General features: G+C 34.0%; 1 protein-coding gene and 1 long non-coding RNA gene across 2 annotated transcripts; one reads left to right on the top strand and one right to left on the bottom strand.

Moving 5' to 3' along the window:
* Positions 1 to 72: 72 nt before the first annotated feature.
* On the bottom strand, positions 73 to 25,576 carry LOC109338366. The gene is made up of 3 exons (XR_002106545.1): positions 25,410 to 25,576; positions 165 to 168; positions 73 to 85 (listed from the first exon to the last, which is right to left on the bottom strand). It is a non-coding gene; the product is annotated as an uncharacterized LOC109338366 (long non-coding RNA).
* On the top strand, positions 197 to 2,440 carry LOC109338362 (probable WRKY transcription factor 11). Its single transcript, XM_019575573.1, has 3 exons — positions 197 to 888; positions 1,164 to 1,289; positions 2,013 to 2,440. The coding sequence occupies exons 1-3, from the start codon at positions 272 to 274 to the stop codon at positions 2,185 to 2,187; spliced, it is 918 nt and encodes a 305-aa protein (XP_019431118.1). The 5' UTR covers positions 197 to 271; the 3' UTR covers positions 2,188 to 2,440.
* Positions 25,577 to 27,927: the final 2,351 nt, after the last annotated feature.

Below are 27,927 nucleotides of genomic sequence, written 5' to 3'. Positions count from 1 at the left end.
TAGTTAATTTTTTTAATTGATATGACATATTTTTATTGATTTGATACATAATTTATAATACAATTTAGGACAACAAACCATTCTACTTTTGTCATACTCTACTTTTCTTTTCAACCAATCCCTACCCTTAGATTCTAGAAACCTTGTTTGACTTTCCTTCCAACCCATCTTTCCTCTCTTTTATAACCCATCCAACCTCATTTTTTTTACTCATCAAAACATAAGCAAATATCTTCTTCTTTTTTCTCTCTCTTTTTTGTGTAACAATTTGATGGTTTTAGATCTTGTTGGTGTTCCTATGATCAAGAATATTGAAGATCATAATATGGAATTACAAGAAGCTGCTTCAGCTGGATTAAAGAGTATGGAACATCTCATTAAACTCCTTTCATATCAATCTCAATCACAATCACAAACACAAACTTCTTGTCCTACAAACAACAACCTTAACCTTAACAACCTCGACTGCTCCAAAATCACGGATTTCACTGTCTCCAAATTCAAAACGGTTATTAATTTATTGAACCGAACCGGTCATGCACGGTTTCGTCGTGCTCCACTTCGATCACAACCGGATAGAAAACCCGAACTTGAACCAAAAACTCAAGGTAAAGAAGAAGGTTTGTCGAAAGTTAATCTTATCAAAGCAAAGTCTAGTATTATGGATGAGGCTCTTAGCATGTCTACCACCACTACCTCCTTCATGTCCACCATCACCGGCGACGGAAGTGTCTCCGATGGGAAAATTGGACCTTTCCCTGCTCCTCCGGTTCCTGCTGTCTCCGCCGGAAAACCACCTCTCTCTTCTACTCACCGGAAAAGGTGTCACGATGCTACCCTCTCCGGAAAAGTCTCATCCTCCGGCAATTGCCATTGCTCCAAGAGAAGGTAATTTTTTTTAGAAACTATCTTGCAACTGTTTTTTAATATAAAAAAGTTAATTTTTAATGGTAAAATTAATCAAATCGTTAGATATATTCAAATATGAAATCTTATTAGATACAAAAAATTTACATGTAGGAGAAAATCCAAAAAATCATTGTATTAAAGTTTTGATTTAGATGTCAACTTTTTTCAGCAACAATGAAATTTTGGGTCGGGTTTGGGTCGGGATTCAAAAACAATAAATTTGATGGACTAATGTTTTTTATTGTTTTTGTCAGGAAATCACGTGTGAAACGAACGATTCATGTGCCGGCGATAAGTTCAAAGATCGCTGATATACCATCGGACGAGTACTCGTGGAGAAAGTATGGTCAAAAACCGATCAAGGGTTCACCTTATCCACGGTATAATACTATTCTTGTTTTGGAATAAGTCATACTCAAACACAATGATCTAATTTCACTCTAATTTATAGTATATGATTGATATATTAAAATTAAATTCTTTGCTGAACGGTAATGGTTAAAAATAAAAGAAAACTAACTTTTATTAGAAGCTGAAATAATTGATCTCTTAATATTTTGCAACTAATGTTGTTTGCGAATAAAACTTACAATATTTCTTAATCAACAATGAAAAAGAAATTTGCATTCAATTATATTTGTCATTTTTTCAACAAAATAATGTCCATCTTATGTCTGAGTTTAAAGATATCAGAAGGTTGTGCAATTTTCTGTACATTAGTATTGCATAATTTAACATCGGGTATTCATTAAAAAAGTGAATAAGTATTAATATTTGAATAAATGAGAGATTAAATTGACAATTTTTTTTTTACAAATTATATCTATTTACTGTTAATATAAAAATTGGTAGACAGTATTAGTTATATTTAACAATAACTAATGATTAAATATGAATGATACGTAATATAGTATTAAAAAATTCTTGCATATGGGTGTATGCATTTTTCTCTATATTGTTATTATACTTAATTAAAATTTATACTTTCATTATTATACTTAGATCTTTTGATGTATGAGATCGAGAAAAGTATATGGTATAATCATTCCAAAAAAATAAATGAATCTTAGTATAATGTTGTAATTTCATTATTATTATTTCAGTGGATACTACAAGTGCAGCACTGTAAGAGGGTGTCCAGCGAGGAAGCACGTGGAGCGTGCACAAAACGACCCCAACATGCTCATCGTTACTTATGAAGGAGACCACCACCACGCGCTGCCTTTTTCACCGGCAACTACCGGTGCCGGTGTTTTTTTCAAACTCCAGTCATGTTGAGTTATTAAACGACGACGCAAAATTGAAAACACCGTCACACATTTGATGGTGGCTGTTTCCGGAAACGGCGCGGCGGCGCGTGTAGGAACAGCATCAAAAGCAAAGTATTGAAGGAGAAAAAAAGTCATCTTTTTTAAATGTAGCTTTTGACGGAATCGTCTAAGATTTAAGAGGACTTTTGTGTAAATTTGACCGCTAAAGAAATTGTAGCTCTCAGAAATTAAATATAGTTTTGTTCTTTGTTGGCATAAAATAGGAATTTATTTTCCTTTTTTCTTGTTATTTGATTTGATTTCTTCAAAGATTAGATTGTGTATTTAAAAAGTGATATTCTTTGAGCAAGAAGTCAAAGGTACAGATAGGATGAGGAAACTGAAGTAGGTGGAGTTTGGAATAAGTGCTTTCAACTACTATGCACTTGTTGAAAAATTAAAGCATAGAAGGTACCAAGAATAAAATAATAATTTGAATAGATAGGCTATATAAAGTTTTAAATGTATTAACGGTACATAACCTATTTTTTCATAAAATAAATATTGAATATATGTTAGTATAGAATACAGATTTTATACCTAGGAGTTGGTAACAAGGTATTTATCAAGTGATTTAATTCATGAAAGTGACAATGGTTAAAAATGATAATTATACACTAAAAAAAGATTATTTTTTATCGATACCGGTTATATAAAAGAATATGTTTTATAACATGCTTTTAGCTTAAAACTTATGTTTTTTTCTAAAAGTATTATGTCATGTGTTTGTATTTTAGCATTTGATATTATTTTTTTTATTTTCAAATTCTTTCTTTAGGAGATCCACGAAATAGGTTTAGTTCTCCTTTGTTTTTTTTTTGAAGGAATGGGTTTAGCTCTCTGAAATGAATTTCTCATGTACCAACAAAATTATAATAAAAAAAGTAAGGATCTCTATCATTGCTTTAATAAAGTATATGAAGATCTATAATATGTATACACTTTGATTTTCTTAATTTAAATATAATGTTACTTTAGAGAAACAAAATAAGTTGGCATAGTCAGTGACTTTATTCCCTTATATTAAGTTCATGAATCATGATGATAGTGGAGTAGTGGTGAGGAAGAGTCAATGGTATTATTAGGGGTGGGTCCCATAGACAGCTATTTCACATTTGAGGGATTCTTTTTTCTTCCTTTCTCTTTCTTTGACTTAGGTAACGTGTCTTCTTCCTACCCTCTAATACAGTTATAAAGTATGCACTTCTATTAGGGTTAGAAGTGAGTTATTTTTCTTTATATTTTAAGGTTACAATATTATTTCATTTAATATTGTTACTTAAATGATAGTCTCAATGCTAATAATAAAGTAGGTAGAGATAATAAAAGCTCTTAATAAGATCAAATAGAGAAAAACAAAAGCCAAAACATACTAAAACCATCCACATTGTAATAATTTACCATCTTCTACCAAAAACCTATATAATCCAATATCTATATCTACCCATTCAATTTCCATATTATTTTCTTAAGTGTGTCTTTAGTCCTATATTATAATTGTAGCAGTTTATTCTTTTGAAGAGAACAAATATATAATTCACTCAAGCATAGGCAATTATCCATCAATAACAAAAAAAATAATAGTTGCTATTACAACCACAAAGTAAGTTCCATGTTATATTGATCTTCCATGTTTTATGTCATGACAATTATGTGCATACTAAAAAGTATTATAACACCTATTGAAGAAAACGTGCAAATCATATTCTATTAGCTTTGTTATAGTTTTGGAACCTATAAAAGTACAAAACAATACATCATTAGTTTTGCTTCTTACTATTATTTCATTTCCCAACACATACACTTTTCCCTTTCCATTATTATTCTCTCTCCCTCTTCTCTTCCAACTTCTAGTTATTTTTCTTTTCCCCTTTCTTCTATTTTCTTTGAAGGTGAAATAAAATTATTAAACTAAATATAAAGTAGGTTTGAGGGATTTTTATTTCTATGCCAGTATTACAAGTGTGTTGTGTTCATGACTGGGCCTGAGGATTTCAAGCCCACTCCTCTGAGAACTTATCCAAGAAGGAACACAAAACTGGTCTATGCTCAGTTCCATTTGAGAATTATGATTCTAGTGTTATTATATTCTCTTTAAGTCTCAATTAGAAGCAAAAAATCATCATTTTTGGTAAATTTAACTATTTTGAAGAGTCAATGATGATTAAATATGAATGATAGATGATGCAAATGACAATGTATCAAATTCATACACTGTCAGTGCATACATTTTTTCATCTTTCCAATATCACTTTAAATTTGTACAATTTTGGTTGAATTATAATTATTTGTATGTTTTTTAAATCAAAACAATTAATTCTCTTGTAACATATTTGCTTAACCTGTATAAAAAAAATTTAAATCTGTTTAAAAGATAAATTGTAGTATTGATCATAGTGAATAATACTCTAAATCTTACTTCTTATTAGAGCATTGTAAGAATTGTTAAAACTATTTTTTATGCATACCTTGGAGCAAAGGTTAGTAGATGAAGCAAAAATGAAAGAGAAATATATACTTCTTGAGAAAAGAAAGGCATGATAATGAAAGAAACTGAGAAGGGGAACAAGATGGAGCAAATAATATAATCTATTTAAAGAGAAAACATGTAAGTTATGAATTAGAGAAATATGATGGGAATATTGATCCAAAGAAGCATTTAGTAGCCTTCAACACTCACATATTGTTAACCACTTCTTTAGATCTCATGAAATTTAGAGTTTTCCTAACAACCTTGAAATGAGCAACACTTATTTGGTATTCACATCAATCTCCCATCACAATTTATTGGTAATGTCTTGAATTTGCTAGGAAGATATCAAAAGATCTCAATAATCCTAGTTAATTTTCAAAAAAATAGTTAGAACATATTTAGATTAACAAAAAAAAATTATCTTATTTATAATTTAGTTAGTTTTATTTTAGTTGAATTTATTTACAATTTATGTTTATTTCGATAGATAATATCTTATCGTTTATAACAACTTTTACTTATATAATAAATTATATGGGCTTACTCATACTTTGAGTTTGACAAATCTCAATTCTACATTTTTACATAGACAATGACAAATCTAGGATCCAGAAGTAAGGTGTGCAATAAATATTAAAAAAAAAAAAATTAGATATCACTAATTATAAAAAGATGAAAGTATTAATGAAATTACAAAATTTAAATATATTTCATCAAATAAATTACATATTTCTCTTTATAATTTCTTATTCTGAAATTGTTGAATGATCAATTTATTATCAATGTTGTTGAACACATGTCGTTATATATAAGTCACTAGACAATCATTCTTTCATGCATCTCTAACTCAATTATGCTAACTTATTTTTCACAATGTTCATAGTTGAAAAAACTTTTTCTACAATTGTATTGCTAACTTTAAAAGAAGATAAACTAATTAGTAAACAACGTGTTTTCACTTTCAACCAACGTATCACAAAGATTATTGATTCATTCCAAGAAAGCAAATTTAACATTGTTATGCATATCAATGATATAAATATCAAGTTTATCATCAAATATCACCAAATCAGTTGAACAAAAATCATGTGGGTAAAACTTGACAGATTCAATCAGTTTTGCCATACCAAAACTAGAGAAGAAATCTACTAGACTCAAGGAAGACATACAAAGAAATAGCTGAATATTTGTCTCGGAGAAACGATGATGAAGTTTCTTAAGTTGCATATCCACAATCTTACAAAATAATTTAACACAATAATGATTAGAGAAAATATGTATACACTAACATTATATGAGTTTTATACACTATAACTGTATCATCCACCGTTCATGTTTTATAATCATTGACTCCTGAAATAAAGTAATACAAATGAATGATGTATTGACTATGTATAAATTTTTACACATTGTATCAATATTACACTCTAGTAATTATTTGTTTTCACAAAGTATGTCATGTTGTTTACAAATGTTTTTGGACTTATAGAGTTATAAGTGATATATCTTAAAATCCTAGGGTGTGTATTGACACACCCTGAAACACATGTAGCATCGTCAACGGTATCAAAGAAATTTCAATATTCGTGACCTCTTCGATCACTATTTCGCTACCAAGGTGTTGAAAATTTGTAACCCCGATAAGTCATCTATCATTGTTGTGTAATTTTCTCGTTAGTATTTGTTCCATCCCAGTCATGCAGACGTCTTAACTGCCCAGGATGGTCTCCCCTCTAGCCGAGCAAAGACCAGGTATAACCAACTAAAGGGCTTGGCCGAAGTCATTCCCCTTAGGCCATACCTCCCAGATCGGGGTCGAGATCACTCCCCATCTAACATGCCGCCAACAGCGCACTGCCACACCACCTGCAATCCCATATACCCCTTGCCAATACAATAAGGACAGACTACAATACAGCTACCAGAGCTGCCATAAGCTGCAAGTCAACTATGCACAGAGTATGACCTGACACAACCGCTTAACATGGGAAAAGTAGCCTTGGATAAGTCAGGATGGTCGGCCATGCCAATAGTACCCTCTAGGGTCACGTCATCCAACTCAACCACTATAAATAAGGGTCTCCCCCAATAGGAAGTAACACTTAGAACTTATCACTTGTCATTATTACTCTCTATTTACTTCCCATATCTCATTTATTGTTCCAAGGTATTACCTCTCCAGTCTTACAAACTTGGTCGTCTAAGAACCTTTTCAAGTACCTCAACGGCAGGTCCAAGTCTACCTTCATACAGATCCCGGAAGAAATCATGCCTGGATATTCAAGAAGTCTTACCCGGACCTCCAGTCTAACCTAACTTGTTCATCCACAAAAGAACATTAGCCCGTTTATGGCTTATCTACACCATGGTGACCACCAGAAACCAAGCAAATCCTATAAAGGAGATAACATCCACATCCACGAAGATTGAAAAAGACATCCTTAGACTAGAGTCCCAACAGATAGATACCACCCAAGCAACCGCATGCAGATGGCCCTCATTGAAATCAACACCATTTCTGGAGGATTCGCCGCAAGCAGCACTTCCAGGCCGGTCGAGAAACAATATATGCAGAAAGTCATGCAAGTAGCCGCTAGAACTGTTCGCCCATAACGCGTTAGCCGAAATGCTCTTCCCATCTCATTCGACGACCGTGACTATGAAGGTGTTATCCGAGAGCATGATGATCCCTTGGTCATTACAACAAAATTAAACAACAAGAAGGTTGACAGACTCCTTATCGACCAAGGCAACTCGGCGGACATCATGTTCCAAGATTTATTCACAAGGATGGAATTGAGAGATCGTAACCTACTACACTATGACAAGCAGCTAGTAGGATTCACTGGCCAAGGCATAACTCCACGCGGTTACATGGATGATTGGTTGACAATTGGCGACCAACCCTTGAGCAAGACAACCCAGGTCAAATTCCTAGTCATTGATTGCCAATCGGCTTACAACGTGATTCTAGGTCATCCAACACTCAACCGCCTTGAAGTAGTGGTCTCTACACCGCATATGTGCATGAAGTTTCTTTCTCTTGATCTCTGCGTATGGTATAGTTCGAGGTGATCAACACAATGCCATAGTTGCTATCAAACAAGTCTTCGCCCCAATCATACTGCAAGGAGAAGACCATCCCCAATGAAAAGAATGCAAACAATACACCTGGTAGAGTTGGATACCCGGGCTGATGAGGGAGAATTCCACCCTCAATCGGAAGGGGAGAAAACCTCTTTCTAGCTAGAACCGCTAGAGACCAACCTAGTATATATCGGAAGCACCTTGCCAAAAGCTTAGAGGGTGAAGCTTGTGGAATGTTTAAAATCCAACAAAGACCTTTTTGCTTGGTCCACAACCCACATGCCCGAAATTGACCCTTCATCAGTATGTCACCGACTGACAACCAACCTAGGGGAAAAACTAGTTGCTCAACAACGAAGGAAAATGGCAGCCGAAAGAACAACTAAGGTCACTCAAAAAACAACCGAGCTTCTCCAGGTTGGTTTCATCCGAGAAATCACCTACACCACGTGGCTGTCAAATATGGTATTGGTCATAAAGCTCTCCGAGAAATGATGGATGTGTGTATATTACACTAACCTAAACAAGGTATGCCCAAAAGTCCCATATCCTCTTCCCAACATCGATCATCTGGTGTATAACTCCTCGAGCTATCAATACTTATCTTTTAGGGATGCTTACTCAATCTACAACCAGATCCCAATGTATCCACTAGACCAGGAGAAGACCGCCTTCATTAGTGATCAGGCGAATTATTGTTATATGGTCATGCATTTGGATTGAAGAACGCTTGGGCCACATATCAAAGAATAAAGAATAAGATATTCATAGGACAGATTGACCGACACATGGAGGCATATATGGATGACATGATCGCCAAAATCCTTCTACACCAAGATCATGTCTCCATTATGCTGAACATTTTTTTAACAGCTCCTCAAGTACAACATGAGGCTCAATCTGGAGAAGTGCACGTTCGGTGTTGAGGCCGGAAAATTCCTAGGTTTTATACTAACCAGCCGTGAAATTGAGGCCAATCCCATCAAACGTCAGGCGGTCATCAACATGGAAGCCCTCGTTTAGTAAAAGAGGCCCAACAACTGAACGATCGGTTAGCCGCTTTGTCCAAATTCCTCTAATCAACCGCCAAACATTCTCTCCCCTTATTCCAGTTGCTAAAGAAGAGCAAAAAATTTGAATGGTCAGTTGATTGTGAAAAGGCTTTTCAAACCTTCAAATAATACATGGCCATCCCGCTAGTACTGACCAAGCCAATACCCAGTGAGGTGTTATATGTCTACCTCACAGTGGTCGATGAAGTTGTGGCTTCCGCCTTGTTCCATGAGTCAGAAGAAGGTTAGAGCACGATATACTTTATAAGCAAGGCGCTGCAAGGTCCAAAAATTCAATATTAGCAATTGGAGAAAGTAGCATATGCTCTCCTAATGGCGACGAGGCGATTATGACAATATTTTCAGCCTCACCCAACAGTGCTAAGAACCAACCATCCCATCACACAGATCTTACATAAACTAGAGTTGGCCGATCGAATGATAGCATATCTATTGAACTCTTACAGTTTGATATTCAGTACGAACCCCGAATGACTATCAAGAGCTAAGTCCTCTCAAACTTTTTGCCGAGTTGACAACACAATCGGACAAACTAGGACAAACCTAGATGATATTAGTCGACAGATCTTCCAACCCCAAGGTAATCAGGGTCGGGATATTGTTGGACCATGTCCTTGTGATGACCATAGAACACTCTCTTACCTTCCCTTTCTCAACCTCTAACGACTAGGCCGAATATGAAGCCTGCATAGCCGGACTGCAATTAGCGAGGGATGTCGAGAATGAAAAAATTGCAGTATGTAGCGATTCCCAGTTGGCGGTCTCATATGTAATTGGTGCTTACCAAACCAAAGACATTCTAATTGGTAAGTACCTGGAAAAAGTGAAGGAACCGATGGCTAAGTTCGAGGAAGCGACCACCCAACATGTTCTGAGGGAACATAATGCACATGCATATATCCTATCTAAACTGGCTAGCACTAGGTGCCCAAGAAACTATCGGTCTGTCATCCAGGGAACTTTCCTGAAACCCAATATCATGGCCATCAAACAAATTTCCATCCTAGATGATTGGATGGGTCCATTCATCAACTACCTCCTGCAAGATATTATGCTTACCCACATGAAAGAAAGGCAAAGGATGATATGATGTTTCTATTGGTACACCCTGACGCGATGATCATTATATTGTCGATGATTCCCTACCCCGCTCCTCAAATGCCTCGACCCCAATAGGGCACACTATATCCTCCAAGAAGTCCACGAGGGGAGTTGCGGGCACCACCTTAGTGTAACTTCCCTAACAAAGAAAATTTTACGATCTGGGTATTACTAGCCTACCATGGAGAAGGATGCATCTGATCTAACCAAGAAATGTACTCGATGCTAGTTTTTCACTGATTTCCATAAGGACTCACCCGAGGAGTTAACTACCACCCTGACCACCTGGCCATTATGCAGGTGGGGCATGGATATTCTAGGGCCTTTTCCTCAAGCCACTGGCCAACTGTAGTTTCTGGTAGTAGCTGTGAACTATTTCACCAAGTGGATTGAAGCCGAGGCCTTGTTCACCATCACGTCAACCAACATCCAAAATATCACATGGATAAATATCATTACTAGGTTTGGCATTCAAACTACCATAGTGACCGATAATGATACCCAGTTTTCCAACCCAAAATTTCAAGAGTTGTTGTGTGGTTTACATATCAAGCAGCACTTCACATCTGTCAAGCACCCTCAAACAAACGGGCAAGCTGGGGCAACCAACAAGGTCACTCTAAGGGGAATCAAGAAAAGGCTAGACGAGGCTAAATGAACTTAGCTCGGCCAACTTCATCATGTACTATGGGCTTATCAAACAATTCCATACTCCACAATCAGCGAGTCTCCTTTCAACCTCACGTATGGCACCAAGGCCATGATCTCGGTGGATATAGGAGAACCTGCATGGAGAACTCTGCACTTTAATGAGGAAGCCAATCCAACATTGATTAGGCACAACCTGGATTGGATTGAGGAAAAGAGAGATCAAGCCTGCATAAGGGAGGCAACCGTCAAAAGGAAAACAATGGGGAAATATAACTCTTCGGTTGTCCCCAGGAACTTTGAAGATTATGCTTTAGTTCTCCGTAGAGCAGAAATTGGACGGGTCAAGGGGAAACTAGCACCCACCTAGGAAGGTCCCTACTAGGTGATAAACAAAACCGACAAAGACACCTACAAGCTGGAAGACCTGGCTAAGAAAGAGATTCCTCGGACATGGAATGTTTTAAACCTCCAAAAATTTTACGCTTAGAAAATGTAATGTTGACCCTTTCGGGTCGGACAACCCTTTGTAACTCAAACACATATATGATAACGAGGTATTATTCATTTCATGTATTTATCACCAGAATCCGACCCAACAACGACACCCTTCAAGGTGCGGACCATGTCTCCTTTGATGGCGATCAAGTAAATCACCCAAGGCATGGGCCAAGCCCCTTAACTGGTGGTCCAATAATTAATACTCAACAAAGGCGTCGCCCATGACCCACTTTGATGGCTGTCAAGTACATCACCCAAGGCGTGGGCCAAGCCCTCTTGACTGGCCGTCCAATAATTAATACCTCTCAAAAGCATGGCCCATGCCCCCCTTTGATGATGGTCAAATAAATCACTCAAGGCATGGGCAAACCCGCTTGACAGGTGGTCCAATAATTAATACCCTTCAAAGGTGTGGCCCATGGCCCCCTTTTGATGGTGGTCACGTAAATTACCCAATGCGTGGGCCAAGCCCCCTTGACCGTCAGTCCAATAATTAATACCCCTCAAAGGCATGGCCCATGACTCTCTTTGATGGAGGTCAAGTAAATCACTCAAGACGTGGACAAACCCCTTTGATAGTTGGTCCAATAATTAATACCCTTCAAAGGTGTGGCCCATGGCCCCCTTTGATGGTGGTCTAGTAAATCACCTAAGGCGTGGGCCAAGCCCCCTTGACTGGTGGTCCAATAATTAGTACCCTTCAAAGGCGTGGTCCATGGCCCCCATTATGACGGTCAAACAACTCACTCTGGGTGCGGACCTTGTCCCCCTTTACTTATGGTTCAACTTCAATACACGTCAAAGGCATGGCCTATGCCCCATTTTTTATGGTGGTTAACTTCAATACTCGAAGAATGAAACTTTGATCCCCTTGGTCGAATTCACACTCAAGCTACTCAACTTACTCAGACTTAGGTTTAATGTTGGAAGTATCACATCATCCGATTTCAACTATATATGTTATCTCTTCTACTAATTCAGGTTATCTTGTTTATATTCGAGTTCTCTGAATTATCCTTGACCAAGATTACCTTATTCAAATTCAAGATTCAATTAGTTGTGTTATTAATACTTCTGCCAAGTTTCATTTGTTAAAGTTCAAATACGAATCACTCTGGATCATTTCCCACCAGGTTTATCTTGTTCAAGTTCTAGTTTTGATTAGTGTTAGAGTGGTAGATAAAATAAAAGTCCGATTTTGACCAATATCGGGCTTGAAACAACTTATAATTGGAGAGTTAATGCCGATTAAATCATCTTTAGTGCTTAAAATTATTCATAGAAAATGGAGTTGACTTGCTAGGTCATTACCAGTCAAGGGCACTTTATCAAGATTCAAGGTTCAATCATCACAATTACTGTGAGTTATTCCCGATTTAGGTTACCTTGTCCAAATCTAGATCTAGTCAATATCGATTATGGATAAATAAATAGCATGATTAAAACTACCTGACATGAATATTAAAGAGAGACAAGCACTTAAATAAAAGGCTTCATTTAAAGGATAACAAGATCCCATCCAGAAGCTCTCTGACGGTGGGGCTTACGAGGTTCTGCTCTAACGACGGAGAAGGTCAGAAGGTTGAGAGCACGCGTTTAGGCCGGGTAGTTGATTCCATTCCCTTGGTAGTAGGCTTCTGCCCATCAGGCCTAACAATCTGCACCTCGACATCAACAGAGCCCCCTGGCTCGGAAGAACGGTCAGATGCAAACCTCCGGGTCAGATCGACTATTGGTTGGACTGACGGAAGGATGGGGACAAGCCAAGTACCTTCACCTATCATTTGTTGAGTCGAAAGGGACTCTGACCCGTGACCAAAGGTAGAAGGGGTCGTTGAAGGATTGGAAATCCGAGCATGCTTGCTCGATGACGCCCCATCTTGCCCTCTCCCAAGTGTCTTGGCCAATAGACGGGTCTTGTCGAGATTGTTGCTCATCTCAGCTACAAAAGAAACAAAGATTAGTAAATATCAGATAACTTCCCAAGCATACACAAAAAACTCAACTAATGTGCCTATGCGCTGCTCTAAGACCGTGTCCCCATTCTTTAGGGTCGAGCAGGCTACGGTTGCTCCTTCCGCCAACCAATAGCCTCATTTGTTTCCCAGCTAGTCAAACTCCCGCCACTCGTCAAAAACCTCTGCATGGGTTTTGGTGGAACGCCCCATTCCAAGCAAAGGGGAACTGCCTCTTGCCATCCAATCTGTAAGCCCATGGGTGGCTGGCCACCCCTTCAATCTCTACTTGGTAAAAACCCGTCTTCCATTTCTTCACCGATTGGTTAAAAAAGGTGAACAAGTCTCGCTTTTGCCTTGACTGAAGGCACACCCACCTGTGGCGACCTTCTTTCTCTTCATCCGAGTTAGTACTATGAGTGACTCGAAACATCCATTAAAAGAGATTCACCAAGCAGAGATTCTTGTTGACTCCACACTAAATGGCGAATTCCAGATAAAAACCATGCATTCAGATGGAGTTGGGAAGGAGCAACCTGAAGATGACCCAAGACAACCATACTCTAATCGTCAAAAGGAAGATGTAATATGGTGATATAAATAAAAGGCGTAATAGAAGGTGTAATCGATCCCCGCCTTAGCCTAGAGGTCCTGTCAGACCCTCTCGTCGATCTGGGGAGACTTCAGTACAACATCATTCTCCTAACCCTCCAAAATGTTCATCTTAGGCTGATTCTCGCGTGATCTCCTCATCCACCCACCAATACCATGCACCAGGTATGTCCAAGTCGGGGAGAATGACCAACTGATCAGCTTTCACCATGTATGTTCTCGCTATGAAGAATTACAACCAGACGAAATATCAGACCCCGAACTAGAATAACTACTCACAACAGGAAATTGCTTCCCGAGGTTTGGAAACACACTGAGATTTTCCCCTATGTAGCCATTCTCTCTCTCCGATCGACCATCGAGGTTTGGACTGGGAGATCATGCGCCCTCCTCTCAAAGGCCGACCTCACACACCGACATCATTGGGAAGGGGAAGTGAAGATAGGCAGAGTTTTGGACATAACCTCCACACTACCTAAGCTATGATCATGCTCGGAAGAGGATGACATTATCAGAAGTAAGAGTAAGGAAAAGAAAGAGAGATTACATAGTAAATACTTCGAAGATGATGAGGATGAATAATTGGTCGGCTCGAGAACGAGTTCTGCAGCAAGAGTTTTCAAACGAAGAAATAAGCAAACGTTGAATGACTGAAAGAAGTGCCCTCCTTATTTATAGGGAGGGACCAAATACATCTAACAGTGGACATGGAGTACCACGCGGAGGAGTTCCAGAACCTTCGAAAAATGGCCCAGTTCAAAACACATCTTCCCCGTTCAAAATAAACTTAAGTATGATCCAACAATGACCCAAGAACTAAGATGAAAGGCGATATGAAATGAATCGATGAGCCACACTCAAGTACTTTGCGCTGCAAAACATTATGATTACCAAAGAACATTAATGACGATCAGCCACATGTTGCCCAAGCCAGAAGATTAGCAACACCCTACTAATGCACCTAGAGTCTACCAACATACTCACCTATCGAACATACTAATAGAATGAGGGCAACTATTCCATCCCGGTCATTCGGACATCTTAACTGCCCGTGATGGCCTCCCCTCTAGCCGAGAAAAGACTGGGTATAACCAATTAAAGGACTTAGCCGAAGTCATTCCCTCTTAGGCCACACCTCCAAGGTTGGGGTCGGGATCACTCCTTATCTGACACGCTGCTAACAACACATTGCCACGCCAGCTACAATCCCACCTACACCCTACCAACACGACAAGGATAGACTGCAATACGACTACCAGAACTTCCACAAGCTGCAAGTCAACTATGCCTAGAGTATGACCCTCCCAAAGTCGTTTGGCATAGGAAAATCAGCCCCTGACAAGCCAGGATGGTCGGTCATGCCAATAGTATCCTCCAGGGTCACGTCATCCAACTCAACCACTATAAATATGAGTCTCCTCCAACAAGATGTAACACTTAGTACTCATCTCTTGTCATTATTTCTCTCTATTCACTTCCCATATAACTCATTTATTGCTCTCGGGCATTACCTGTCTAGTCTTATTGACTTGATCGTTGGAGAACCTTTTCAGGTACCTCCACTGGCGGGTCCAAGTCTACCTTCATCCAGATCCCATAAGAACTCCAACCCAAATATTTAAGAAGTCTTACCTGGAGCTCCAGTCCGACTTAACTTGTTCATCCACAAAAGAGACGTATTCATTCATTTTTTCTCAACCTAACAATTCCATATTATATGCAACAATTATCCAAATAAAGAAACACCACTTGCTCTAATACAACAATTTACTTTCTTCCTTTATTTTATTATTTAATATATGTTAATCATCACATTGATGATAATTGGGCTAGTGCATTTTCTCCCATTGGCGAATAATGTTAGTAGTGATTTCTTTTCTCATTGATGATCATGCTGATGGTGATTATTACTAACCATAAAAATGGTCTATGAAATTATCAAATCGGGTGTCACAAACAAGTTTAAAAAAGTTGTCGAATCCATAAGGACTTAGTACTAACCTTTCAACGAAATATTGTTATTCTAAGTTAGTTTCAAAGGGTTTAATTTGTTTCTGCAATTAACTAAATACAAATTAAACTACTAGATAAAAATGCTGGAATTAAGATGTTGGGATCAAACTTTACTAGTCACTATTCATACACACCATGTTCAACAATACAAGTTCGTTTAGCAATGATTCTTACACACAATAGATCTCAAGGGTACTAAAAGCTAATGTCTTAGTCAATTTAGTAGCTAATAAAATAAAGCTTTATGTCTAACAACTTTACACATAAAATGAAGATTAATGACCTACAAAATATACATGTATATCTAGAAGTCTATGCTTGTGAATTTGATTTTAGTGCAACACCTGAATTATACTAATGGCCAAGGTCTTGGCCGATCATATTAATAGCTTATTAATACAACTTTATGTCTAACAACTACACTAACAAGATAAATATTTATCCGTCGTTAACACATCTCTATGTCTACTAGTTTATGTTAATAAGTTTGAGAGCTATTCAATGTCCATATGAATCTATGTTTAGTAATCATATTAACACAAGCACATATGACATATTAGCACAAATCTATGTCTAGAATTATAATAGATTACTAATTTTAGGCTCTTATAACCATAATTCCTTCGGGAGTTCATTTTTCAAAAATCATTAAATGAGGTTGTTAATATCCAAAGAAGCATTAATAAAAATAGGAAACTCATAAAAATTAATACATAACAATTAAGTATAAAATTAAATCCAAGTATTATACATCAAGTGACTATTACATTCGATCCCAACAAGGTTGAAGTTTAGCTAAACATTTTCATGAAAGCTATAATAAAGATAAAATACAACCTAAAGGAGAAGAGATTACCCCCTCAATAAGCAAACATCAACTCCTCTAATCTTCCCCCTTGCATTTACTTCAGATTTCCAGCCTCATCTAACCTAGAAACCAAGAGAAATCGAAAACATCCTAATTCTAACTGAAAAAAGTGCAAGGAAATGGTTTCAGACCCCTTTAAAGCCCCTTTTATCTATTTGATTTTTTAACGTTTTGCTAATCATAGGGAAGTTGCGCTAAGCACAATCTTTGTCTAGCTCGACCTTTCACCTAGCCAAATTGCGTTTGACGTATCATCTATACTTAACATGGATGCACTAAGCGTGATTCATGTGCTTGACATAGGTCAGCTGGTCTGGGTTTTAGTTGCTTGTCACCAATTTTTACCCATTTTGCTCTTTAAGTCTTGACATGACATGGTTATTCATATGGCAGAATTTGTGCAATAAATCATCAAGATGTAAAGTATGAATAACATTTTATTAGGTTTTAGAATAAAAAACTGTTCAATTATCCTTATGAATTAAGGTAATTTTCACACTTAACAATAATTTAATTATGTTCTATTCCCACCAACGTGCATTTCAGTAGTGTCTTTTCTCATATTGACAAATTATGTTAGTTGTGACTTCTTTTGTCATCAACGATCATTTTGATGGTAATTATATAATTAGTTTCTATTCTTATGATGATCATACCGATTATACATTTTGTCACAATGATAAATTATATTAATTACGGCTGCCTTTCATATTGACGATCTTGGTTATATTTGCGGATTTCGCAGTTCGTAACCCATTTCATTGTCTTTTTGTGGAACCCATATTTTTTTTATTAAGCTTCAACTTGAGGAACATGTTAGAGGATATTTTGGATTGATAGAAAATTATCTTATTTAAATTTAATTATTTGAATTTATTTATAAATTATGTTTACCGTGTTAGTTATTATCTTCAGACTTGAAAGCATTAAATAGTAAGACCTCACAAATCATTTCTTTCTCTTTCTTTCCGAAAAACTCACAAGCGGAGACCCAAAGGAGATTAGTATCAAGATTCAGTAAGGAGGTAGTGGAAATACGTGACTTCAATGCTGATCGAGTTTGAAGCCACGACCTTTTGCTAATAGATGGCTGAAGAAACCCTAATAATCCTTGTTGATGTCAGAAATACATGCAAGACCAAAGGAACATAAGTGATGAAGAACATTTGAAGAGAATGCATGGGTTAAGTGGTTCACCACACGATAAGGGACTTAAAAATACTAAGCATAGCTTTTTTGAGTTTTAATATTATACACCACTTAACATCTCCTACATGTCTAACATGAAGACAAAGAATCATCAACAACAAAAAACTTTTATACTCACTATTTTATATAATTATATTTTATCATTGATAAAAAACACCTCACGTTAAAAAAATAAATTAAAAACATGTTATTAAAACCATTAGTGAAATGTTTATTTTTATTGGTTACAAAAATAATGGCATAAAATATTGAGCATACAAAATTTTAGTTCAAGAAACATAATCACAATCATGTATGCATGGTAAGAGTGGAGGAATATAAGCACGTGACTATACGCATACCCGTTACCCACACAGGTATCTATAAATATTATGAGTATAAGAAAGTATTACTCGTGTCTATTCTGACCCGTTGCAACCCCTTATCCTAATTGCTATGCTAAAATTGGAATAACCCAAAACCAAAAATTTCCTATTTTTCTCCAAAATTAAAGTGACTGATATGCTAAAATTAAGAGCTATTCATATTAGCACTAATTTAAATTAATCATAAATTTCTATTCCACGTTTTCTACCAAATCATAGTATTAAGGATTAAGATATGCATTTATTTATTAACTTTTGAAAAACAATCTCATAAAAAATAGATGAATCATGTGATCAAAATTAAAATTTCAATTATCTTAATACCCCTTAGGCATGTTTTGCCATTATATAGTAGTATAAATATTAACATTAAGTTAAATATAGATAATAATTAGACTGTTCTATCCTAAATAATAGTACTCGTTAACTAATATAATAAAATTTAACAATCCATGCATTATACATGCTAAAAAAACTAGTTATATAGGTCGAATCACAATGGTTGTTAACAATGGCCAAGGCAAAGAAAAACTATACATTATTTTGGTGGTGAGAAGTGATAGGGATGGATGTTACTTGCAAGACAAAACTTTATTATAACATGCCTAATTCCTAATCCAATATAGACGCATAAGTATGGGTAGACATCTGCTGTCCCACGATAGTGTACCACTTGATGTGCCATTATTTGTGATTAGTCAGAAAAATAATTAATTATTAAAATTTTAATTTCAATATATTTTTTCAACCAATTACAAGTAGTGGCACATGGAGTGACACTCTTTGTGGGACAGCAGATGTGCTTCCCATACTAAACCAATAATTGACTCCTATATCGTTTTAACAAACCTAATCCACACATTTTTGTTGCAAAGATAAACATGAAGCATAGTCTTAAAGTGACCCCATCACCATACAATTTTTAGAACTATATTATACTCGTGTTTATCTTTTCCTAAACAATAAATTGTATTGTTTTAATTTAATTAAGGTTAATATCGAAGTTTTTTTTGGGATAAAATATCGAAGGTTCTATTGTACTGTCAAAAAGTAGTTTTGATTGTGTTATGTATATCAACAAAAGAAAACTACTGCTAATTTGATACCCCTATCAATAATGTATGCAAGTATACATAAATCTGATAAAAGTATCATAACCCAATATCATACCGACAAGAAAATGATACTGTTAATAGGATAATTAATAGCTTTAATTTAAAAACTAATACATGTCATTTAGGGTATGTTTAAGAGTTATGAGAGAAAGAGATAGATCAATAAACAAAGATGTCGAGGAAAAGAATGACAAAGAAAGACAAACGTCTCACTTATTTAATTTGAGAGTATCAAATTTAGATGGGAAGAGACTGAAGTAATGATAGTGCAATAATAATTTTCGTATTTTTATTTTAAAAATATAATTAACAATGAGAAATGTACATAAATAATATAATATTTAACTAAAGACATTTATGTATTATAATATATTTGTATCCGAAAAACTTAAATTGGGGGAACTATGAAAATGAGCGTGTTGAGAGTTTTAGAGATTCCAGAAAACCACAAAAACTCTTCCATTTCTTTCCTTCAACTCCGAATCAAGAAGACTCTGTCATTCTCTTTAGGAATGGCAATGGGGCGGGTCGGAATTGGATTTGTGCTTACCCAATCTCGATATCCAAAACTTGAACCCAGTTAAGCGGGATTGAAAAAAGTACTATTATCCCCGAACGCGATGGAAACATGCCCAAAACTTATATTTTATATACGTATTTATGTCTAATTTTTATAATTTTATATATATTAATCGAGTTCGACGTATGGTATTAATTATATTAAACCCGAATCTGAAAATTGAACTCGAGTAAAACTTGAATTCAAACTCAACCATATTGAATTTTCTCCTTTAAATTTAGATTAGTTTCATACAGGTAAAACCAGATGTTATTTTCATTGACATCTCTACTTCTCTCCCCTTGGAAACAAGACTTCCAAAACAAAGATAGTAAATTTGTAATTAAAGTTTATATTCTTAATCTGAATTTAAAGAATAAAATATAAACAAACTATATCTGCATCTTAAACAAACTATATGTGCATGCTGTAACTTAGCTGGCAACTTAGTAGGAGAATAAAATGACATATTCAAGTGATCAGGTCCATCTAATCCAAGCTTAGGTGGCAGAGTTGGTTGGTCAGAAATGAATGATGTGTCAAGTGATTCAATAGTTGTAGAACAAAGATCAAATATCCCAAAATACAATGTTTATTAATATTATACTGATTATGAAATCAGTATTGATATAGTGATATGATGATTCAACCGATAGTTCACTAATTAATCTGTTAGTGAGGTTAGATATATATATATTTTATACTAATATTAATATTGAAAAATCAATAAAAAACAATAATTATTTTTATATTAGAATAAAGTATCTTCTTGTACCATGAGATACCTTATCTCATTAAATCTATTCATTTTTTGACATGTGTCTTCTTTCTCTTCTTCGTAGAAATTTTTATTTAAAATATATTATAAAAAACAATACACATGTCAAACAATCAGTGACATATAAGTTATCTCCTAGTGTAAGGAGATACTTCATTCTCCTAGTGGTGTGTTTGATCCTTCATACCAACATTTTGGAAAATATAAATCATTCTCATTAAAAATAATTTTAAATAAAACTAGCCGGTATAACCGGTATGGTTCAATTGAAAATTGACCGGTATAATCAGTTTTGATCAATATAATTACATGATTGATATAAACATTGTACCATACTGGTATTAAGATCTTTTCATCTGTTTAGTGGTTGAATCGGCCGACACAAACCAATTTTGATAATAGTGCCAAAACATGTCATAAATAAGTGAAGACATGTCATGCTAATTCAAAAATTAAATTTTTTTATTTTCTGTTTGTTTATTCTTCATTATCATTGGTTTGAGATATACATTGGAACAACATATTCTAATCCCTTATACATACCCAAACCAAGTGGATTAGTCAATTCTAGATGAAAGTATTTTATGTGAGGAAAATTATGATGCAAAATACAGATGGAGCTTGGAGTTGGTTATATTCCTCACACTATATAGTTTGATGTTTTAGAAATTTAACTTCTTTTATACTTTGTTTTAAATTATACACTAATTTATCATTCTTTTTTGCATCTAATAGTTCTCTCCCATTTCGATAGTCATTATAAATTTATTACTCCATCATCATAATTCTAAAACGAACACAACCACAAAAATTAATTCCAGGACTTCTAGTTCAAAGAGGTGCTATATCATTATTTCATATTTTGTTAAGTGATAAAACCAGAGTGGGGTATTAAGGTATATGTATGCAATAACATGGATAGAGACATGTCACAGAACTTTTCACCCATAAACTTAAATTATTTCTCCAATATTTTATTTTTCATAAAGGGAGTCTCCCATGATTCGAAATATGATCTCATGAACAAATAATTATTGTTTTTACGAGTCGTTACCATTGAGCTAATATAGCTTAATAATAGTGACTCATGAGGACAATGACTCTATATTCCCAAGGTCATGAATTTGAGTTGTGGAGACTTCCCTTTATAAAGAACAAATGAAAAGTGTTTTTTTACTATAAAAAATATTCTCTCACATATGATAAAAAACTAATCATTTTTGTCATGTTACATGATTAAACTAATATCTACTTGGTACACCAACATTAATTGAGCAAACCCCAATATCACCTCACAAGCATGCACTTGCCTTTATACATATTTATATTTTTATCTTATCTTATTCTATAATAATATAATAAATAGCTACAACCTAAATGAAAAATATTATTAGGCTAACAATTAAGGAGGCAGGCCAACAATATATGTGCAAATTATTTGAGTAGAAACTGTGAATTAAATAGAGTGCTATTAAAAATGTGAACTAAAATTATTTTAAACGGGAAACTAATTTTATGCTAATTTTTTCTTCAACCAAATTTTATGTTAAAAATGTAAAGAAGTTTCTTATGAATCTTAAAAAATACTGTCTGTTGTAATAAGAGATAGTACATTTGATCAAGTTTTTTAATTTTCTAGTATATTTTGCTACTTGACTTCCCCCTCAATTGCCATAAATACCGTATAAAATCCACAATAAACTATTACTAAGTTCCGCTCTTTATTTAATTTTAAATGCATCAAAATCTCAATCTACTACTAATTTAAGGATATATTTCTTTACTTATTTGTTTTTCAAACATAAACATAGGCTCACTTTTGAGAAGTTTTAGTAAAATAAACTAGGTTAAATAAAATGAAATTTGTGCTAATTAAACACTAGAAGTCATCTCATCATGTTCAAGTACATTAGGTGTTATCACTCATTTGTTTAATTTTTTGCCCAATTTTGATTAGTGAAGTTGGTTAAAGTGAACATTTCCACTAACATAAGGGTAAAAGTACATCATTGGTGGCTGCTCTAATACCAATAATCCATAAGAGGATGGAGGAAAAATCAATTACCCATTTGCAACACATTTATCATATTTTTATTTTTAGCACGAAAACTATATTTGGTAAGAATATGGTGCAAATTATATGGCTACCAATTCTTCATATAATGGTCCCATACCTTGTATTCTATATTGATTCCCATAAACCTAAAGTTTCCCAACTCTTGTGTAGAATATGGTTCATTTGAAATGACACGCATTTTCATTCACATATCACAACATGATTTGTATTATTCTACATCATCTTTTCTTGGGAAAGATTCTTGTTTTTCTTCGTTCAAACACTAGACTAGAAGGAAATAGTTTTAGCTATTATAGGAAATTTGAATTTTTATATATGGCTATGAATCACAAATAGCTTTGATGAAAGCAACAATTGACCAGCCTCTGACCCAAATTTTGGTAGAAAGTAGACATGATTAATGACAAAGTTACCAAACTTTGCTCTTCCTATAAAAACCAAAGTTTATAAATTAGGTGAATTAAATCGAATATAAGCTAAGCATTTGGTTTGTTATTATGTGATCTTCGAGTACGGTTAATGGTGAAAAAATAAGCTTGTGGATTTAGACGTTTCACATGCATGCCAATTTTAATGTTGAGTTTGACAAATTTTGTGATAAGGTTTATAAACTAAAATAGTAATTTTGATAAAGAAAATTGGAGGAATTAACAAGAAAGTTACGGACTTCACAAGAAGTAAAATTGAGAAGAAAGGATTAGGGAAAACCGAACAATTAAATATTAACCTGAATATGGAATAATACAATAAATTTGTTTACGAAGTTCAACCAATTTGTATATACATTTCCGAAAGTGTCAAGTATTTTATAGACAAATGTTAATATGTTAACATTTGTAGTGAGTGTGACTCGAACCTTCAACCCTTTATCACTCACTTCCTTAAGCGTTGAGTAGTTATCATTAAGTATTTAAACAATAAAAATTTGTTTTATAACTATAATTATTTATCGTTAAATTTATGTAACACATAAATATATAATTTCCTACCTCAATTTCTTAGCCTAAACTAAAACTCATAACTTGTATGATATTTTCTGGAGAAAATATCTGATCCACCAAAATATCAGTCATATGCCTAACAGAAAGTCAACTACAAAGGTAAAATTTTCATTCGAGGAAAGTTGGGGTTTAATTTATGTTCCCATTAATATGTTTGATGAGATGTTAGGAATGATTTAGTTGCAATTTTAATGAAAATTGAAATCACCTAATTACAAACTAATAAAATCTTTATAACATATTAAAAATTTAATTTTAATTAAATTTAAATTTAGTCATAAATCATAACACAAAAAACCAAAAATATAATATCTCCAAATATGATGTGTTTGAAATATCTCCATACGTTTTCTTCTCCAACAAAATAACCACTAACTTATTCTAAGGCCACTTTTAAGGCCATTAATATTCAAACATGAATAGAAACTATCAATCCCCATTATTACAATTCGAATTCAAAACTAAACTAATAATTCTAAACTTTATGTCTTTGTTTATCACGTATATCTCTTTTCCATAGAATTTCTCAAGTCTTCAAACTTTGTCCAAACAACTCTCACTCTTCCTTGTTTTACCATCCTTAAAGTTTGTTTTAATTATTGAATCTCAATGTTCCAATCTTCTAGTTCCCTAGGGTCTGTTTGCAAGTTTACTTTTAAAGGATAATTAAAGAAAGAAAATGCTTAGAAGTCATGAAATACACGTGCGAGATTATTCTAAAATTTTCCTTTTTCATTCATTTCCCTCTAAAACTTAAATCGCAAACAAACCCTTAAACATCTCCATAGTCAAGATCTATATCAACAATCCAACATTTCCGCTACTTTTTTGGATCCAACCTTAGGATATGCTGGTTTTGTTTATAATATTGGCAAACACCATGGCCACAGACAAACCTCATAATGAATGGCAGTCTCAATGTGATTAACCTGCTTCTCTTCTCATGTTTACAAACATGCTTAACAAGTTCTTAAGTTGTAAACTTGTCTCATACTTAAGGAAAATGTAAAGGGTAAACGATATTTTTTTCAGAAAAAAGAGAGCAGTTGTAATACCTAAAAAGGGGTAAATAACGTTAAGGTGACTACAACATTTTTGATCTATGGCAATGACTGAAAACCGTGACCAAAAGTTAAAAAATTGTTCTCGTTACCAAAGAAAACAGTTTGTTAACTGTAATAGTCTAAGGCCTTGCCTTTTGTTTAGACCACAATTTTTTGACATTTGGCAACACATTTTTAAAATCATTGTCTAATATTTAAATAGACAATGATTTGTGTTCAATGTTAAAGGCAACGGTTAAAAACGGTGATCTAAAAGGAAAGTACAAAATCATTGTCTTTGTTTTCATAGGCAACGGTCTTGAAACTGTTGTCACTTTGTATAAAGACAATAGTTTGAAAACTATTGTCATTTGTGTTTATAGGCAACAACTTTGAAACCGTTCTCATTGTTTATATAAACAAGAAAATCGTTGTCATTGGTCTCGTGTCCATTTTTGAAATAGATAATCGTTGCCTTTGCTACACCATATATACAATCCTCAACTACTCTACCTTTTTCTAAATAAATTTTTTCATTTAGAATTTTAATTTTAAGAAAATCATTGTTTTTCAATAATACTCTAAGATCAATAAATAATAAGAAATATGAATAAATGTTTTTAATGGATATTCATAACATTAATTAATTTAAAATACAAGTATTTGTTACTCTAGATTTAGTGAACCAAAATACAAGCTTATGTTCTATTACTGTTTAACAAAATATAATCAGAATCTAAAATAAGAAATCTTGATTCATTCCCATCTATACTGTATGTGGTAAATTGTCTTCCAAATAATTTTGCTGCAAATAGAGAAGTTATAATAATGTTAGCTTATATGAATAAACATGAAGTTTTTTAAAAAATAAATATAATAAAGTAGTCATTTTTTACTACACCCCTAAACCCTAAATTTATCCTCAAATTCTCAAATGCAACTCAAATTTGGAAAACTAAATGAAAATAGTGCATATGTTGAAATGAACAATGAGGAAATTGATCCTAAGATTAGTGAGCTTAAGGAAACATCAAACAACGACCTTAATGATGTAGTTCAACAAGATGAAGTGAGTACAACAAGCAACCCAACAACAGTCTTGGGCAATATTGATAATAATGTTGTCAAAATTTTAAGGGTCACTCACTATTATCTAAATGAGAAGAACTGAATAATGTTGAATGGAAAAAAGGATACCTTACTACAATTTGATGCTAATTTAGAGAGCGTTCAAAGGAAGTGAAAATTCACAATAGCTGCGAACGAAAAACATCAATCGTGAAAGAGAAGAATAAATTGTGAGTTTTGTCACAAAAACAATTGGCCAGTTGAGATTTTTAGTTTATCAATCGTAGAAGAAATTAGGATTTAGAGTTTCCGGTTTATTAATCATATAGTAAAAGAAGTTTGGAGGTTTTGGGTGTGAAAGGAATGAAGTTTGGAGATTTAATAAACTAATAAGATGAGTGTGAAAGGGGTTAAGTTTTTTGAAATTAAGGGATGAAGAAGGGTTTGGAGATGAGGGTGAATGTTTCTCAATTAGGGAGTGTGTAAGAGAGAATGTGGTAGTGCAAAATAATAAATTAATTAACAAGACAATAGAGAACAAATTTCCTAAAACTCATACGACAACGCTAAAAATAGTGTGACCTAATATAAACGAGAACGGTTTTTAAAACAAAAAATAAGAAAACACTAAAAAAAAAACCATAGCATAATGTACACCAAAGTTATATAAAAGAAATTATACAAATAACTATTGCCTATTCCTCTACAAGAATGGGTCAAAACCGTTTATTATATAAATAAAATAAAATTGATAAATATGATAACACTACTACAAATATGGCCAAATATACTTGAAGACCATAGTTTTAAAACCATAGAAAATGAATACGTTGTTGTAGGTCAAAATATAGTAGTGGGTAAAAGATAAATTGATTTAAAAAAATATACACGTCTATAATGCACAAATAGATTTATCAAAAGTCCAGCTTAAGTTTGACTACTGTTTCAATTTAAATGGTAATACACAATTATGTATTAAAAGTTTAAAACCTTTTATCAGGTCATGTGATGCAAAATAACAATATGAAGCTGATACATTAAATTAGTTGAAGGAACCCTAAATCATCTACTCTTAAATTTGTTTTACTTTAGCAAGCTCAAAATTTCTATTTTCTACCATTAGAGAACAATATACCATGTCCTATTCATGCTGTTATACTCTATATTTGGCTTATGCTATAGCAATAAGAGGTGGTGGGATCTAGGTGGCCTTGCTTCAAACTTATTCTTTCACTTATGCTTTGTTTGTTTGATAAGAGAAAAATAAGAACGAGACAAATAGGTGAGAAATAAAAATGTGAGAAAGATAAAGAAGATAAATATAGTAGATTTTTGTGATGTTTGATATACGAGAAGAATGGGAGAAAATGAATAGAAATAAGTATTTTCTTCTCTTTATTTTTTGTTTAGTTTGATAAAAAATGAGAATAGAGTGATGATGTTGTGGTTCAAATTACAAAAATGTCTTAGTATAAAGAAAGGAAACATCAAATGATGTTTTATTATTAATTAAAAATAAATGTTATAATTTTAAATTATAAATTTTATTATAATTTTAATTAACATTTTAAATGGATATGATTTGTGACATAGTTTGGGACAATAGATCTTTGTCCCGGTAAAGTCTCTCTTTCTCTTTTCACTTTCTCCTTATAAGTGGAGAGAAATAATTTTTGTGGTCACATCCACTTTTTTCATCTCTCTCTTCTTTCTCCCATTTCAACCAAATGGGAGAAATTTCTCATTTTTCTTCTACTTCTCTCTCCCTCTTTTTTCTTTTTCTCTAACTCTACCCAACCAAAGTCAACCTTACATATCACCTAATTCAGTAACAAATTTTGAGGTGGAAACTCTAAAAGCACAACTCCAGAAATTGCATATATAAGGATTAAGTCAATACAACTTTTTTATTATCTTTGTTGAGATAAAGGAGCAACGCCTCTTTGTTTGGACTTACACTTTCTGATACACTACTATCTGCTGCACTTGAGATGAGGTTTGGTGAAAGGATCATTGTTTATGCTAGTAATAATAGGGATGGAAACAAATGGAGCTAGTCTCAACCTAGATCGACTCAATAGGGAATGAGGGATTGTCTCAAATTTAATTGAGTTTAATATAAACTATTTTTTTAATTTAAGATTAATTAGATTAAAGTTATG

This window comes from Lupinus angustifolius, unplaced genomic scaffold (assembly GCF_001865875.1).
Source record: "Lupinus angustifolius cultivar Tanjil unplaced genomic scaffold, LupAngTanjil_v1.0 Scaffold_22_100, whole genome shotgun sequence".
NCBI classification, from domain to species: Eukaryota; Viridiplantae; Streptophyta; class Magnoliopsida; order Fabales; family Fabaceae; genus Lupinus; species Lupinus angustifolius.
This window is presented reverse-complemented; position numbering and strand designations above follow the sequence as displayed.

What these genes read in the sequence shown, in the direction of transcription:
- LOC109338362 (XM_019575573.1), top strand. Translation starts at nt 272, where the DNA reads ATGGTTTTAGATCTTGTTGGTGTTCCTATGATCAAGAATATTGAAGAT. An exon ending in TGCCATTGCTCCAAGAGAAG is followed by an intron (nt 889 to 1,163) that starts GTAATTTTTTTT and finishes TGTTTTTGTCAG; the next exon opens with GAAATCACGTGTGAAACGAA. An exon ending in AAGGGTTCACCTTATCCACG is followed by an intron (nt 1,290 to 2,012) that starts GTATAATACTAT and finishes TTATTATTTCAG; the next exon opens with TGGATACTACAAGTGCAGCA.